The sequence below is a fragment of the Terrapene carolina genome, unplaced genomic scaffold (genome assembly GCF_002925995.2).
Source record: "Terrapene carolina triunguis isolate 2854851 unplaced genomic scaffold, T_m_triunguis-2.0 Scaffold374, whole genome shotgun sequence".
NCBI lineage: Eukaryota > Metazoa > Chordata > Testudines > Emydidae > Terrapene > Terrapene triunguis.
Window position 1 is genome coordinate 5,354,027 of NW_020664725.1, and position 16,676 is coordinate 5,370,702.

General features: G+C 43.8%; 1 protein-coding gene across 2 annotated transcripts in view; it reads right to left on the reverse strand.

The window, feature by feature from the left end:
- Positions 1 to 16,676, reverse strand: part of ARHGAP32 (Rho GTPase activating protein 32) — a 220,154-nt gene that overhangs the window by 36,151 nt on the left and 167,327 nt on the right. For both annotated transcript variants that reach the window (XM_024209610.2, XM_026657914.1), the window contains one exon: positions 11,767 to 11,916. In XM_024209610.2, coding sequence (XP_024065378.2) covers positions 11,767 to 11,916 — 150 coding nt within the window. The remainder of the gene's footprint in view (positions 1 to 11,766; positions 11,917 to 16,676) is intronic.

Consider the following 16,676-nt stretch of genomic DNA (forward strand, 5'->3'; position numbering starts at 1 on the left):
CCAGCACTGAAGAGAGGACTGTGTTGCCTATTGCAGCATCTGATTTAGCAGCGTGAACCAAAGTGTAATGGCTGGAAAACGTTATGTACCAAGGATCATGTTGCAGCTCTGCAGATTTCTGCAACTGGAATGTCCTTGAGTGGGCTACAGACGTAGACTGTGATCTAGTAAAACGTGCAGACACTCATAGGGGAGGTTAAGAACTTACCTGGGAGGTAAGAACCCAAAATGATTATCTAGTTGGATATGCACCAATTCCAAAGCTTTATTTTTGCAGTGCAGTGCAAGGGGGAACACACTCCTCCCTGATGACTGATCTAATACGTACAAGCTATGTTGTCCCTCATGAACTTGATTTACTTGTTTTTGATTAGGGGAAGAAAGTGGAGGCCAGCATTTATGACTGCCCTCAGTTCTAGCAGATTGATGTGCAAGCGTTGTTCTTGTTGTGACCATTTGTCTTGGGCTGCGTGAGGGCCCAAATGTGCTCTCCATCCCAAGAGAGAAGTGTCCATTGTTATCATGACTTATAGGGGTATTCTGGATGAACAGGATTCCTGCACAAACCCAGGAAGTCCTTTCACTAAATGAGTGACTGACAGTAGGACCCAGCTGTTTGTTGGGCACATAAACTATACTTGGCCATGCCTGGAGACATCGATAACCTGACCTTCTGTGTTACAAAAATGCAAGTTGTCATCTTCAGTGCAGACATGGCCTTTCTGGGATTTGAGGACTGAGCAGCATTCTTTGGGAAAGGTTCTTTAGAGCGAGAAACCCGTCAGAAGGGAGATAAGCCTTGACCGTCATCGAATTCAGAAACTCACCCTGACTACTGGGTGGCTGAGACTCTTGACCATACCATCAAAACTGGTGTTTGGAAGACGCTGGCGGCTGGGATAAAGCAGTCGAGGTAGTCGTCTTCTTTTTCTAAAAATCTCAACCACTTAGCTGGCAGTTCAGATGGTCTACAGAAGGTAGAAAATTGAGTAGGACGGAATCTTTGTGAAGATGAAGAACTGAATTTCCTTTTATTTGCAGGCATATATATATCCCCAAGGATCTAAGTGTAGCCCAAAAGTCCTTTAAGGCATGAAGTGAGTCGTCTGCACAGAGCTTGGGGCCATTAAATGGTAAGGCCTCAATGGTTGATTGAACCTCCAGGGGGAAACTAGACAGCTGAAGCCAGGAAGCTCATCTCATTGCTATTGTGGCAGAAATAGACCTGGCTGCAGTGTCAGCCACATCAAGTGAAGCCTGCAAAGATGTCTTTGTCAAGAGCTGACCTCCTGTATTATGACACTAAACTGATCTCGATGTTCCTGCGGTAAATGGCCAATAAAAGCATTATTAAACTTCTCATAATTCAGGTAGCCACATTTTGACATCAGTGCCCGATGATTCGTAATCCTGAACTGTAAATGTTGCTGAAGAGTAATCGAAAAGGTCCAGTTACTTCTGGTCCTTGTTATATGGGGTAGCTTTACGAATATGCCAATCTCCCCCTTTTATTAACTGCGTCCACAACCAGAGAATTTGATGCCGAGTGTGAAAACGAAAACTCAATCTCTGTCTGGTACACAGTATTTTTTTTATTGGAACACTGGCATGTAGGGGGTCCCGCTGCTGGAGTTTGCCACATGGTATTGGCTGGCTCAGCAAGAGCATCATTAATTGGCAGTGCCAACTGTGCTGAAGCAGAAGTATGCAATATGTCCAGGATGGGAAGCCTGGACTTCCTTCAGAGGAATCTGAAGCATGTCCACGACCTACTTCTCCAGAGTCTGGAACTGCCAAAGGTCAACACCTAATGATGGCAATACTGCCTTATCAGGCTATGAAGAAGCAATATTTGTAAGGGGAGGGGCGGGGGTTTGACCTTCTTGTCGGTCCTCACCTCTTGCTCCTCAAAGGTCTCCTCTACTGATTTGGCAGGGAAGAGATCGAAGGTACCGAAGAAGAGGTCTTCTAAGTTCCTTATGAAACTGAATCGGGTCCCTCAAAATTGCTGGCAGTACATTGCCCATGGGGCCACTGAAGACCAATGAGGAAGACTATAAGGCATTGGGGGGGGGGGGGAGAGACGGGGAGACATTGTTGGTTCTCCCAGGTATTAACAAGAAGGGGTCTTGTATCCTGCCTTCCTTGCATCTGCAAAGGGGAATAACGTCTCTTCAAGTAAACTGGAGAGCCTTGAACTGACAGTTCTGAGTCTCAGTCCGAATGCTCCTTCACATATTGTACAGGAGGTGACCATCCTTCTTCCCTGAAGAGGCTCGGGAAGTAGTGAATCTTACTACAATACGTGCATTCAGTAATCCTGCAGATCTCGGTTCCGAGAGGTGTCTGGAGGTTGCAAAGGGGGGAGACTCAGGCTCATTTGGGACCATGAGGTCTTTAGGGTACCAGAACTCCTGTAGTACCGGGAACACAACAGACCTTGGTACAGGCACTGTGGTTGTTCCCGATGATGCTGTCCGGGGTGCTGATGACGGTATCAAGGGTACCACAGATTCCAGTGAGGCTGCTCTCTTGCTACGGTGTGTGCTGATGGTAGTCATAATAGTAGTCTTCAGTACTGTGCCCTTTACTGCTGAGGCATGGGACTTAGGTGAAGTCTTAGAGTGCTTCACAGTACCTGAAGCACTTGAAGCCTCAATAACACCCTTCTTGGGCTTGAGGTCTCCAGTGACTGAATCTTCTTTGAGGAGGAACTCTCTATTCTGATCTTCTCCTTGGTCTTTGAGTGGGAAGCCCTTGGTACCGAAGGAGCGGTTATAGGTACCTCATTCATGGAGAGTGTCAGAGACCAGGGTCTCGACACTGCCTTCATCTGAAGCTCTCGGTGACCATGATCTTGATGTAGACAGGGAACTAACAAAAGTAGTGTGTCCTTGTTCGAGGGGGTTCTCTGCATCTGGATCCAAAGTCAGTTTTAAGGCTTGCTCCTTCAATAATAATCTATATTTAATTTCCCTCTTTTTCAGGATCTTCTCTTAAAAGAAGTGCAAATCTTGCACTTGCTTGGCATATGCAAGTCTCCCAAGCAATGAACACACTGAGAATTCCTATTCCTGTTGCTCAACAGGAGAAGCACCTGTTAAAACCCAGGGAGCTCAGCATCCCAGAGACAAGAAAAAAATGGTTTTTGACCCCCACGATAGGAGAAAAAACAATTTATTTATTTTTTAAGAAAGAAGAAAACAGGATCAACAGTTCCAACAACTATAAAGTAATAGGAATCTTATAAACTAACCAAAGAACTAACTCTATATACTATATTCTAACTCTAAAGAGAAAAACTGGCATACACTAAACTCCGTCTCTGGCTGAAGGCGGTTGAGAAGGAACTACGGACGGTCGCTCATGTAGCCCTATCTAGCCTCAGTCTGGGACACGAGAATGTGTAGGGTGCCTGCATGGACTGAATGGGCACTGCTACCAAAAATCTCTGATCAAAGGTGCAGGGGCATGCGCCCCTGAAATGGAGCACCCACAGGGACACTGCTCCAAGAAGAGTATTTATTATTGTTAATAACACATCACTGTCGCATTCCAAAAGTGTTCTGCCTATTTAGACACACACAACCTGTTCATAACAACCTTGCATCCATATTTAATAATAAAATAAACAATAAAAATATCTAGCTCTTCTAGAGCACTTTTCATCTTGAGTTTTCAAAGCCCTTTATGAACGAGGTCAGGACAATTATCCCCATTCTACAGATGGGAAAACTGACGCACAGAGTGTGCACTCTCCACATTTACAATTAATTTTAGGATTCACAGAGGAAGTTTCATTTCTAAGGCCTTGTCTACACTGCCACTTACAGCGCTGAAACTTTCTTCGCTCAGGGGTGTGAAAAAACACCCCCTTGAGCGATGCAAGTTTCAGAGCTGTAAAGTGGCAGTGTAGACAGTGCTGTAAAGTGGCATGGCTCCCAGTGCTGGTAGCTATTCCCCTCGCAAAGGTGGTTTTATTACAGCACTTTAACGTCGGCTGTGTAGACAGACCCTAATTCTCCTTAAGAGCAAATAAGTATGCTGCATAGGCACTGCAATGCACGGCATACCCAACTCCCTCCTGAACACATGTATCCCTTGTAAATAGGATTTTTCACATTTGGAGAGGAGCTTGGTGGGTGTGCTTTCGGAAAGACACACTTCGCTTCCATCCCTATTAGTGCCATAATGGGAAGAACGAAGATGCTTCCCTTATCAGGGACTATACTATGCTCAGAGTGCTGTGGGTTGCCACTCCATAAAATTCTGCAGCATGGCAGATGTCAGCAGAGCAGAACAAATTGGGTCTCTCTCCTGGCTGATGAAGAAAGAACTACTCCCTAACAAGCTTGGGCTGCTTCCAAATGACTTCATCGGTGGGGAAAGGTATTTAAAAGCTAAAGTAGTCGCACACCAGAATTAAATGGAGGCACACATCCCATTGGCATGGAAGTGACCATAATTGAATTGATCCGCACAATAAAAACCAATATACCTCAACACATTCATTATTTGTAGAGATAAACCTGAAACAGAAACCTTGAACTCAACAGCCCCCAAATCGATAAAGTTGACAGCTGAAGTTAAAGAAAGAGAGAAAGGACAGAGAGAGGAGACAGCCTTTGTATCTGTATGAAATGTGTGTATCGTCATAATCTAGTATCACAAGTGGAAACCACTAACAGAGATTAGCTGCAGTTGTTTCATTGAGACATACTCAAGTCTGTACCCACAAAGCAGCAGCATGGGCTAGAGTTTAGAGCACAGCAATGGGAGTTGGAAGGCCTGGATTCTTGACTCTTCCACTTGCTTCCTCTATAGCATGGGACAAGTTACTTAATCTCCCTGACTCAGTTTCCGCATTGGTAAATGGGAGTAATGCTACCTGGGACGTTGTGAGGACTTATTAGTTAATGTTTGTAACGCACATTTAGCATATGAAGTGCTCAATAAATGGTACACATTACATCACCACCACCACCCAAATAAGACCTTGCTCTGCATTTTAAAGGGTAAAAAACCTTTATATAGAAAATGTTTGTCCTGGATTCTTAGCAGCGATGGGAAGGATGATCTTAGGGCTAAAACACTGGATTTAGGAGATGTGGGTTCAATTCCAGAATCTGCCCAGACTTCCTGTGTCACCTCGGGCAGATCATTTAGGAGCCTAAGTCCCACTGACTTTCAAAGAGATTTCCTTGGGCTCCCAAGTGTGTCTTTTGAAAATGGGATATAGGTGTTTTTGAAAATGTTACCATTAATCCCTCCATGCCTCAGCTCCACATCCGCAAAATGGGTATAATGATACCTTCTGTCTCCCATAAGAATGGCCATACTGTGTCACACCAAAGGTCCATCTAGCCCAGTATCCTGTCTTCTGACAGTGGCCAATGCCAGGTGCCTCAGGGCTTGTCTTCACTACCTGCTCGGATCGGCGGGTAGAAATCGATCTCTCGGGGATCGATTTATCGTGTCTCGTCGGGACGCGATAATCGATCCCCGAATCGACACGCATGCTCCACCAGCCCAGGAAGGAGTAAGCGCTGTCGCCGGGGGAGCCGCGGCGGTCGATTTGCTGCCGTCCTCACAGCGGGGTAAGTCGGATCAGATACATCGAATTCAGCTACGCTATTCCCGTAGCTGAATTTGCGTATCTGAAATCGATCCCTCCCCGTAGTGTAGACGTAGCCTCAGAGGGAATGAACAGAACAGGTAATCATCAAGTGATCCACCCCCTGTCGCCCATTCCCAGCTTCTGGCAAACAGAGGCTAGGGACACCATCCCTGCCTATCCTGGCTAATAACCATTGATGGACTTATCCTCTATGACTGTATCTAGTTCTTTTTTGAACCCTGTTTTAGTCTTGGCCTTCACAACATCCTCTGGCAAAGAGTTCCACAGGTTGACTTGTGCGTAGTGTGAAGAAATACTTCCTTTTGTTTCTTTTAAACCTGCTGCCTATTAATTTCATTTGGTGACCCCTAGTTCTTCTGTTATGAGAAGGAGTAAATAACACTTCCTTATTTACTTTCTCCACATCAGTCAATGATTTTATAGACCTCTGTCATATCCCCCCTTAGTCATCTCTTTTCCAAACTGAAAAGTCCCAATCTTATTAATCTCTCCTCATACAGAATGTTCCAATACCCCTAATAATTTTTGTTGCCCTTTTCTGAACCTTTCCCAATTCCAATATATCTTTTTTGAGATGGGGAGACCACATCTGCATGCAGTATTCAAGATGTGGGCACACCATGGATTTATATAGAGCCAATATGATATTTTCTGTCTTATTATCTATCCCTTTCTTAATGACTACTGCTGCACATTGAGTGGATGTTTTCAGAAAACTATCCACAATGACTCCAAGATCTCTTTCTTGAGTGGTAACAACTAGGTTAGACCCCATCATCTTATATGTATAGCTGGGATTATGTTTTCCAATGTGCATTACTTTGCATTTATCAACATTGAATTTCATCTGCCATTTTGTTGCCCAGTCACCCAGTTTTGTGAGATCCCGCTGTACCTCTTCACAGTCTGCCTGGGACTTAACTATCTTGAGTAGTTTTGTATCATCTGCAAATTTTGCCACCTCCCTGTTTACCCCTTTTCCCAGATCATTTATGAATATGTTGAATAGGACTGGGCCCAGTACAGACCCGTGGGGGACACCACTATTTACCTCTCTCCATTCTGAAAACTGACCATTTATTCCTACTCTTTGTTTCCTATCTTTTAGCCAGTCACCAGTCCATGAGAGGACCTTCCCTCTTATCCCATGACAGATTACTTTGCTTAAGAGCCTTTGGTGAGGGACTTTGCCAAAGGCTTTCTGAAAATCTAAATACACCAGATCCACTGGATCCCCCTTGTCCACATGTTGACCCCCTCAAAGAATTGTTGTAGATTGGTGAGGTCTGATTTCCCTTTACAAAAACGTGAACATAAAACAAATTATGTTCATTTCCCACCTTTTGTCTCTCTTGCCTATTTCGTTAGACAAGCACTTTGGGGCAGGGGCTGTCTCTCACTAAGTGTATGTACAGCACCTACCATAAAGGAGTCCTAATACTGGTTGACCCGTCTAGTGCTAACAAAAAACAGATAAACAAACAGGACCTTGTCTCCCATACAATTACTAGCACTCATTTGTCATTCACGGGGGACAGATTATTTCAATATTAAAATATTCCTCTGTTGCCACTATTACAAACATTATATTTTTATTTCTCTCCCTCCCCCCTGCAATTTGCCCAAATAGCGTGCAGTGTAACCTGCTGGCCCAAACCCAATTATACAAGAACAACAAATTGCAGCCATATACCAAACCGATAAAGTCAACAACAACCAATGACTGACCCCACCCAACTGCAACAGACGCTCACTACACAGACACCTCCCTTAAAAAGAAGTCAGAGTAAATAGATGGATTATGCCCTGAAGGGTGACACACACAGGTTCTGTCATGCCAACAAGAAAAACTGGCAGACTCAAGAGCTCTCTTTTGAGAACTCTGTGCCCTAAATCTAGGGAAATCTGCTAAAGCATCGTTGCTGGTCTCAAATGTAGAGATGGTGGACAGACCGGTATTCTTCCAGTGTACATTCTTCCAGCGCACATGGGACCACAAGTTTGTGAGTAGATAACTCTGGTCATTCCACAGCTGGTCTGTTGTCCTACGACTTGTCTAATAATAAGATGTTTAACTCTTCTTACACAGCACTTCTTCGTTATAGATCTCAAACCAATTTACCAAAGAAGGTAAATATAATTAGAGATAGAGGAAACTGAGGCAGAGAAATGAAAAGACTTGCCAAAGGTTATAGCAGACCTGGGAACAGAACCCAGGTCTTCTGACCCCCAGTCCAGTCCAGTGCCCTATTCACTGAACCACACTTCCACCCTTTTCTTTGCCTCATTTAGACTGTAAATTCTTTGTGGCAGGTAATGTGTTTCACCTGTTTGCAAACTCCTTTATAAACTGATGCTGCTATAAAAATGCTTTATACCACCACTACCCTATACCAGTTGTACTCTAGACTTTCATTAATAAAAACACAGCCATCTGCACTGGCTATGCTCAATATATACCAAGGTTTACCGTTTAATATTAAAGCTTATTAAAGCTTAAAACACTAAGTACACGCACCATCAAGATGTGACCATTCCCTAAACCAAGTAATCTATTGCAACCTTCATCTTCCTTACCCTTTGCTCCTCTTTGTCTGTCTGTTACTCTCACTCATCATCCCATGTCAAAAAACTAAGGCCCAGGACTGCAAATACTTACACTTAATCATGTAAGCAGTCTCACTGGATTCAAAGGAACTACTTACATGAGGAAAGTAACTCAAGTGTTTGCAGGATCAGGACAGCAGATTGCCAATTTAACTTTTCCTTATACTACAAAGGGCTGGTCCACACTACCCACCCAATTCGGCGGGTAGAGATCGATCTTCTGGGATCGATTTATCGCGTCTCATCTGGACGCGATAGATCGATCCCAGAAGCGCTCCCCCGTCGACTGCGGAACTCCTGCTCACCGAGAGGAGGAAGTGCTGTCGACGGGGGAGCTTGCCTGCGCCGCGTGGACCCGCAGTAAGTAAACTTAGTTCGATCTAGGAAACGTCGACTTCAGCTACACTATTCTCGTAGCTGAAGTTGCGTTTCCTAGATCGATCCCCCGCCCCAGTGTGGACCTGCCCAAAGCATTTAGCACATTTCTGGGTGTTGTAAATAAAATAGGACCCACCTATACAAAGGGCAGCCTGCAGCATCTCAGAGGCATGGGATTGGAACTGCTCAGATTGTCCCAAGATAAATTCTTGAAAGTCAAGGCCTCGTCAGCTGAGCAGCAGCGACTCTACAATTCTCAACATGCAGAGCACAGCAGCAGCTCAATTCTGCACTCCTGGAGAGCATGTGAATGTGCTGTAGCCTGTTTTGAAGATATTTTGTCCCAAAACTTTTTGCTTAAGCCATGCAGACACTTTTGGGTAACGAAAATGATATTTTTTGGTGTGTGAATTGAGACACCATCAAATGCTTTCTGCATGTAAACAAGTCCCTTGCCGTCTCATCAGCTAAAACCCACACACGTATGAAGTACTGCAGGGTAGCAGCTACTCTGAAAACATTTTTGAGCTATCGTCTGATCTCACAGATGAAAGGATATTACTGTGTCCACGCTCTTACCCATCTAGGTTCTCATGTGATATCTCAATTCCCGCTTTAAGCAGATCAACCAGTTCTGCTTAGCAATTTGCTCTGAGACCGAGTTATCTAACGCTTCAGAACGAGGGGTACTTAAAATGCTGTCTGTGCGTATGCATAGTTTGATTCACCAGAACACAAAAATGTCTCTGCAAAACTAATCCCTAGAATTACCTCATTTGGAATACGGGTCAGGGAGCTGAATCACACAGAAAAAAACCAACCCTGCTGTGAGAAATGGAGATGTGCCCCTGTTAGCAACATCCCGATTGGATCTGCTTTGCTCCAGGGAGTTGTGAAAGAGTTATTAAGTCCAGGCTGAAAAGAACTGGAAACTGCATAAATGAAGAGACCTCACTAACGCAGCACAGCCATAATCATGGAGGAGTGTGCCGTGGTTTTTTTTTCAAAAACCTGGGGGCAGGTCTTGAGATGGTGTCAATTCTCACAGATGAACCATCACTGGAGCTCTTACAATTTACTCCAGCTGAGGATCTGCCCCTTGTCTCTTATGAAACTTAATAAATCATCTTCAGTCTTGCCCAACTCAAGTGAACAAGAGGGGACTTTGGGGATTAAACAGAATTCCTGCTTTGCCCAGTCACGAGCTCATGCTCTCTGCGTGCCTTTTGATCGCCTTGATTTCTCCAACTTGGAGATAAAATAAAGTATTCTACAGCAACAAGGTGGCGTAAACTAGCCATCCTGGATCCATTTCTTAAATGGGACATTAGTACAGTTTCTGCTTCCAAACCATCCGGTTTCTGGCTCTCTCAGACTTTTCCAGACCCAGTTATAACGACCTTCACTGGCTCCAATTAACGAACCAATGAGCTTTGGCACAGTCCTGATTTCACACGTACAATTTGATGCTGTCCACCAAAACTGGCAGTAAAAACTGACAGAGACAAGATTAAACTCTGCTGTTCCCCAAATGGAATCATTTAAGGCAACACATAGCTTGCCCTCCACCAGCCTCTACCCTTCAAGCCATCTGTACGAGCAAAGAGTCTAAAGTACAACTGGAGTAAACTCAGCAGAGAAACCCCCCTTGTCCTTCAGCCTCAAGGCAAAAGCTGTAAGACATGGCAGTATGGACTTTGACATATGATGTCAGCCACTTGCCCAGATTCACCATCTATTTGGTTAGGCAAGAGGAAAAATATGAAGGAAACAAAAACTGAGATAGCTGGAAATGATGCTGTATCCCTTGCTACCTTCCTGATGCCCTTAACGGCTTGGTTCTCTGGCTGCTCTGCTACATACTGGTCTGCTGCTCTCCTAAACAGCCATCACCAGAAAGGAATGTGTACGTGAACGACTTCCGACTAGTACTGAACTGTGAAAGAATCCGTTTGAGTAGCTCCCCCTCTCTGGCTTGGTCATCAGCAGTTCTGGTGCCTCCCTGATTCACCAGCCTCTGATCAGAGGTGTCACTGTGAGATGAGAGAGCAGATCATATCCAACAAACCTATCCTAAGAAGAGAAATAGTAGGTGGGGCTTTTTCCTGGACTGGACACCCCTTCCCTGACACTTTGTTTTAGTAGCTGTTGGGGAGACAAGGGAGGGGGAGGAGCAATGGGCTTGTCACAGACTTGAGAGAAGCAAAATTCTAAAGTCAAAAGTAAAATCCAACTAGATCCTGTACACCGTGTATTTTATGGGACTGGGGGAAAGGCAGATGGAAAGACTCCAGTTTGCAGACTGAGCTGGAATCATGTAAAGATAATGGATAGAGATACTGATAGGAAATTAGAACACCACAGGCATTAGAAATCAGATACACTGTAATGCCACTTATTCTTCCCAAGTCTATTTCCTAATCCTCTCTACCATTTGCCTACAGGGATTCTGACTTGTATAAAAAACAAACAATCTGTTTGTGGTTACCCTTTCCCATCCTCTGTTTACTTGTCTGTCTCTCCGTAGACTGCGAGCTTCTTGTGGCAAGGACTGTCCTTGCTGGAAAGTGTCTAGCACATCAGGGACATTGCCATGAACAAATACATTGCAATAACTGGGAGCCTAGTTTTAGCTCGTTCATAACAATGTAACTCCACTGACTCCAGGTTCACCTCACCTTCACAGGCATGAAAAGAGAATCAGGTCCCATGGATTCAGAGGCTGTAAGGTCAGAACCGATTGTTACATCAAGTCTGACCTCCTGTAACACAGGCCATGGATCTTCATCCCCCTACTCCTGTGTTGAGCCCAATACTTTACGTTCAACTAAAGTGTATTTTCCATAAAGGCTTAATGTGAAGACTTCAAGAGTAGAAGAATCTATCGCTCCCCTTGCCAGTGTGTCCCAATGGCTATTTATCCTCAGTTAAAAAAGGGCACCTTATTTCTAATTTGATTTTGTCAGACTTCAACTTCCAGCCATTGGTTCTTGTTCTGCCATTAGCTGCTATATTTAACAGTCCTTGGGAACTGAACAGGTATTTTCTCCCCGTGAAGGTACTAAACCACCATGATAAAAATCACCCTTTAAACAAGCCCCAAGCATCAGTATGAATGAGGAACTCAGGAGTTTCTCTCTTACCATCATGGCCGGAGTTGAGGAGATGCTCTCCCAGGTCGCAGCCGAACACCCTCTCTTTCAGGATCCCGCGTTGCTTCAGTTTCTGTTTCGTTGGGCGCGACTTCATGAATGTTCGTAGGAAAGTGATGAGCTTGCCGTGTTTTTTTGACACTGCACAATAAAACAAACCAACCCCCTCGTTTAGGTTCGGGTAACCAGGCAAGACAACACATAATACATCCTACTGAGAGCATGAAGCTCAGAGTAACATCAATACTGATTATTCACACAAGCATATGCACTCAATTCCAAAGTTAAAAAAAAGGGCTCTGATTTTATTTTTGGCCAGTACAGGAATAAAAGGCTGACTTTGAGCACTCCAGTTACAGTTGAAGATTGGACCCTAAGTATTATCTGTAAACTAAATTTCTTCCAGCTCCTTGGGAGGTAGGTGAATTTCATGGAAAAGAAAACTGAAGAACCAGAGTTCAAGCGATTTGCCCCCCAAGGCCACAAAGTTGAGTCTGTGGCAGAGACAAGAACAGAACCCAAGAGTGCTGACTCTCAACCTCCTGCTCAATTCCTCTAAATAATGCTGCTTCTCTTGAGCTCTGTATCAAGTTGGGAAAATAAGTCAGTTTGTTAAGACCCTCCAATTCCACTAAGAAGTGAAATCTGCAATCAGTGCCATGGAGATTTATATGGGTTACTGCCTTTCTAAGGGTGGACACAAAATAGCCTGCATGTCAATGGGAGGGCAGATCTGGCATACATTTGAGTCAGGAAGCAAGACAATGCTCTGCAATGACAGCCTCCCTTCCCGCGGCTCCCTCCGAAAGCAATGAGGAAGCACAAAAGAGCCCTCCTGGCTTTCCTGACAAAAGTACCTTTATAGACATGATTTAAAAGCAATTTAGCTTGAACAGAGGAGTTCCATTAAAAAAAACCAAAAGGCATAAAAGGACTTGCTTTGTCATTGAGCCTTTACAGCTTCAGGAAGTTGTAAAGGTCCCTGCAGCACTGCGCTGCAATGTTAGCAATTAGTCTCCTAGCGTTCCTGTGACTCAATGAGGCAGCCAAACCTATATTTTACTGGCATTAAAACAGTTACTACAGCCATGAAAATTCAGCAGAGTAACGTCATCTTGAACAAAGCAAGGCAACATGAGCCTCGGTTTCTGCTTGCTCAGAATGACAAAGGTGCATTTCTTCGCGGTGCCATTACTGCTGGGTGATATCGCACTCAAGCTTGAAATTTCTTGCACCGCTTTGGACTCAGGACTTCCCAGAACGGCGGGATGTGCTTCACCTGGGCAGGTGGGTTCTTTTACAGTCACTTCCAACTAGCTGCCTTGAAAAAATTCTCATCCCAGAACAAAAGAACCCCTGGCACAGGACATTACATTTTAACCCCTTTAAATAGCTGCATATTTTCCCTTTATTTCACTGAATTCTGAAGTATTCCCTCTACTTTTCAATGCAAATCTTTATTTTTAAGGGTTGGGCTTAGGGCTTTGCATCAGGCCTCTTCCTCTAAGCTAGACTCATTCAATGGCAAAATTCAGCCTTTTTATTATCAAGCATCAACTTTAAAAAAAACAACAACAAAAAAACCACATTTCTGTCTGAAATTCTTTTCGGCCTTGTGCTGGTTAAAATTACACCCATGATTAAGGATATATAAAAGATATTAGGGAAAATACATTTTTCTCTGTGTCTTTTTCCCAGTTTAATTACTTAGGTTCAGATTTTTGAAGATATTTAGGCACTGCTGCACTCAGCATTGCAACATCAGCTGATTTAGGAGCTTAAATGTCATTTTCTAAAAGGATGTAGGTACTTAGGAGACCAAATCGTATGGAAAGTTGACGGGATTTAGGCTCCTAAGTGCTTAAATGATTTTTGAAAACAATATTTACTGTCCTAAATCAGTCATTGTAACGCTGAACATAACACCTGAACACCTTTCAAAATCTGGGCCCAAATGCATACGACAACATTTCACGTCAGTTTCACTGTTTCATCTGTATAGTGAATGAGGCTCAGCATAGGTGCAAGAATCTCTGCTAGCGATCGCATAACAGACTCTGCGCCTGGTCAGTCATTTTCCTTTCATTTATGTCGGTTTCTCCACCCACCACCAAGGGAGAAAAACCAGTTGTAAAATGTGATTGTAAAACCACAAAAACCGGTTAGGGGACTCAGGGGCAGGAATAAAACCTGAAGCTACTTTAACTTAATTTTAAAAACTCGTTAGACTTAAAGCTGGGCCTGCGTGTGGGAGCAGCTCTTTCAACACTCTGCAGCTTTGTATCCAAATGATCTAATTTTTTACAGCGGGATTTATAAAAACCAAAGTCACAGTGGGTCCCAAAGTACATCAAGCTTTTGTCACTACTAGCCTGGCAGGCTGCTGATGCAATGCTGTTTCCTGGCTGGGAGACAGTAAACACTGCCTTTAGCCTTGGGTGTCTACTATACTGGCAAAGCAGCAACAGAAGTAAAGGAGGCAAGGGAGTTTTCCTTCCTGTCTTTCTCTATAAAACCTTGCAAGTCTTTTTAAGATGGATGAACTCAGTTACCTGTGAGAGTAGTTTATACAGCTCCCATGTCACACTTAGCATTACACAATAATAAAGTTAATTAAGGCAGGTGTTATGAGGGATACCACGTTATCAATAAAATTCTACCTATGGCATAAGGGATCCAATAGAGGTAACTCTACTCTCCAGAGAATGCCCACTCAGCCTCATCACACCCTGATCCTTCCTGTGTTCTCAGATCTTTGGACCAGGAAAAAGGGGGGGAAGAGCAGAATTTAGGGAGCCCTTGAAGCTCTGGCTCCTTGGTGAGAGCACTGCATTCTGTGAAACACTGGTGCTCACATGCAAAGATCAGCAAGGGGTTAGGGAAGGAATGCTGGTCTACCGTGCTTCACTCCCTCTCTAGCTGGAGACTTGGGGGGTATTGTCTACACTGCAGCTGGAAGGGTGCAATAGTGCAATAAAAACAGCAAGATGGTTGTGATGGCATAGGGGGCAGGTTGGGCTAGTCACCCAAGGACAAACCTGCCTGACCCCAGGGTACATACTCACGTGACCAGCCCAAGCCACCACCTGCGCCCCCGTGGCCACACTGCTATTTTAATCACACTAGCTTGAGCAGAGCTAGTGCGTGTCTGTCTACCTGCGCTGGGAAGCACGTGCTTTTGGATGTTATTCCAGCTACAAGCAGAAACTCTCAAAAGATGCACTATACACATGCAAGGTGCATTAAGTTTAGTTTCCCGGGGGACTTTAAAGGCACGGCAGCAAAACACTAGTAGATCTGAATATGCAGTTTCTTAAATCTCCAACAAAACCAGCAGCTTCACCTTCCACAGTTAAAAATGAATGATTTAATAGCGACCTGAAGCACCAAGAGGGCCTTAAACTGTGATTTTGGTTCCATGCTAGTTTATTTTTTAATTTAAGGAATAAATTAACATACCCTGCTAACACAGAAGCCCAGGATTAGGATAGATTTGTATTCAGTCCTTCTTGGTTACCAACCACAGAGTATTTGAGCCTCTCTATGACTTTACGGCGCACCATCAGTATGCTAGGCATTGTGCAGCAGAGACACAGACATGGTCCCAACCCTCATGGGAGCAGGTGATAAAACTTTTGGGCCATACGTCTTTTTCTCACTCAGCTGCACAGATGGTGAAACCTGCAGGGTGAGCGTTTGAAAAGTTCTGGCCTAACTCTGCTCCCACTGCAGTTAGCCCCACCGACTGCAATTGGAGCTGACATAGGACAATGCTGAGTGCTTCAGAAAGTCCCACATGCAAATTGCAGCCACCAAGGAGCTATATTTCTTGGTCTTATAGCAGTTGGTTGAATCACAGCTGTGTAAACTGAGATGTAGGCAAAGGCCTGGTCTACATCTCTAAACTGATCGATTGAGCTAGATCGATTTTCTCTGAGCTGAGAAAAATGTCACACCCTGAGCACTGTAGCTAGGTCAGCCTAGTTCCCTGTGTAGACAGGGCTAGGTCAATGGAAAAATTTTTTCATCAACCTAGCTACCAACTCTCAGAAAGCTAGATTCCGCCAGTGTAGGAACAGTTTACACTACAGAGGCAAAACTGCAGTGCCGTAGCTGTACCGCTGTAGTGGCTTTAGTATAGACGTACCCCTTAGAATCACAGGCACCTAACACCCATTGACTGTCAACAGAACTCGGGTGCCTAACTCCCTGAGGCCCCTTTGAAAATCCTAGCTATAAGTAACAAATATAGGAAACTCTTCTAAAAACTTTTGCTACAGTTTGGCAAATAATGTAAAAAATACTGTAAATATTTTTATTTGAATCGTTTTACAAACTGGGTATATAATTGTGAATGAGTAGCCCATCCTGGTGTTCTGGGTGAATAACAAAACAATCAAATAATGTATTAAAAATATTGAGAAATTATATACAACTCCATCATCTCTACAGATTACCCTGGTCACTGGGAAAGGTGACAGCACTTGGCAGGTGTCTGTTAGCACAGGTTTCACCACAGTCATTAAAATGTTCTAAATGTACTGTATATATTTACACGGTTTAAGGAAATATGTCATCTTGGGTATTTAAAGTGTTACAGGCTTAAACCACAAGCAAAAAAGCAGATTGGGTTTCTTAATCAAAATAAATGTCAGGTGTTTTTAAGCCACTCGGTCAGTATAGGCTAAAATAATTGCTTGTTTTCTGCCCCATTAAATAGACATAAATATGTTCCCACGTTACACCTGTTTGGCAATCCAAGGAGCTACCAACACCTGAACAAGTTAGATACCCAGATATTCAATTATCAACAGCCTGTTATAATGTTTACATGGTTCTTTTCTATCCTTCAGTTGAACACAATTTCCTCTGCTGATCTCATTTGAATCGCCACCACTGTA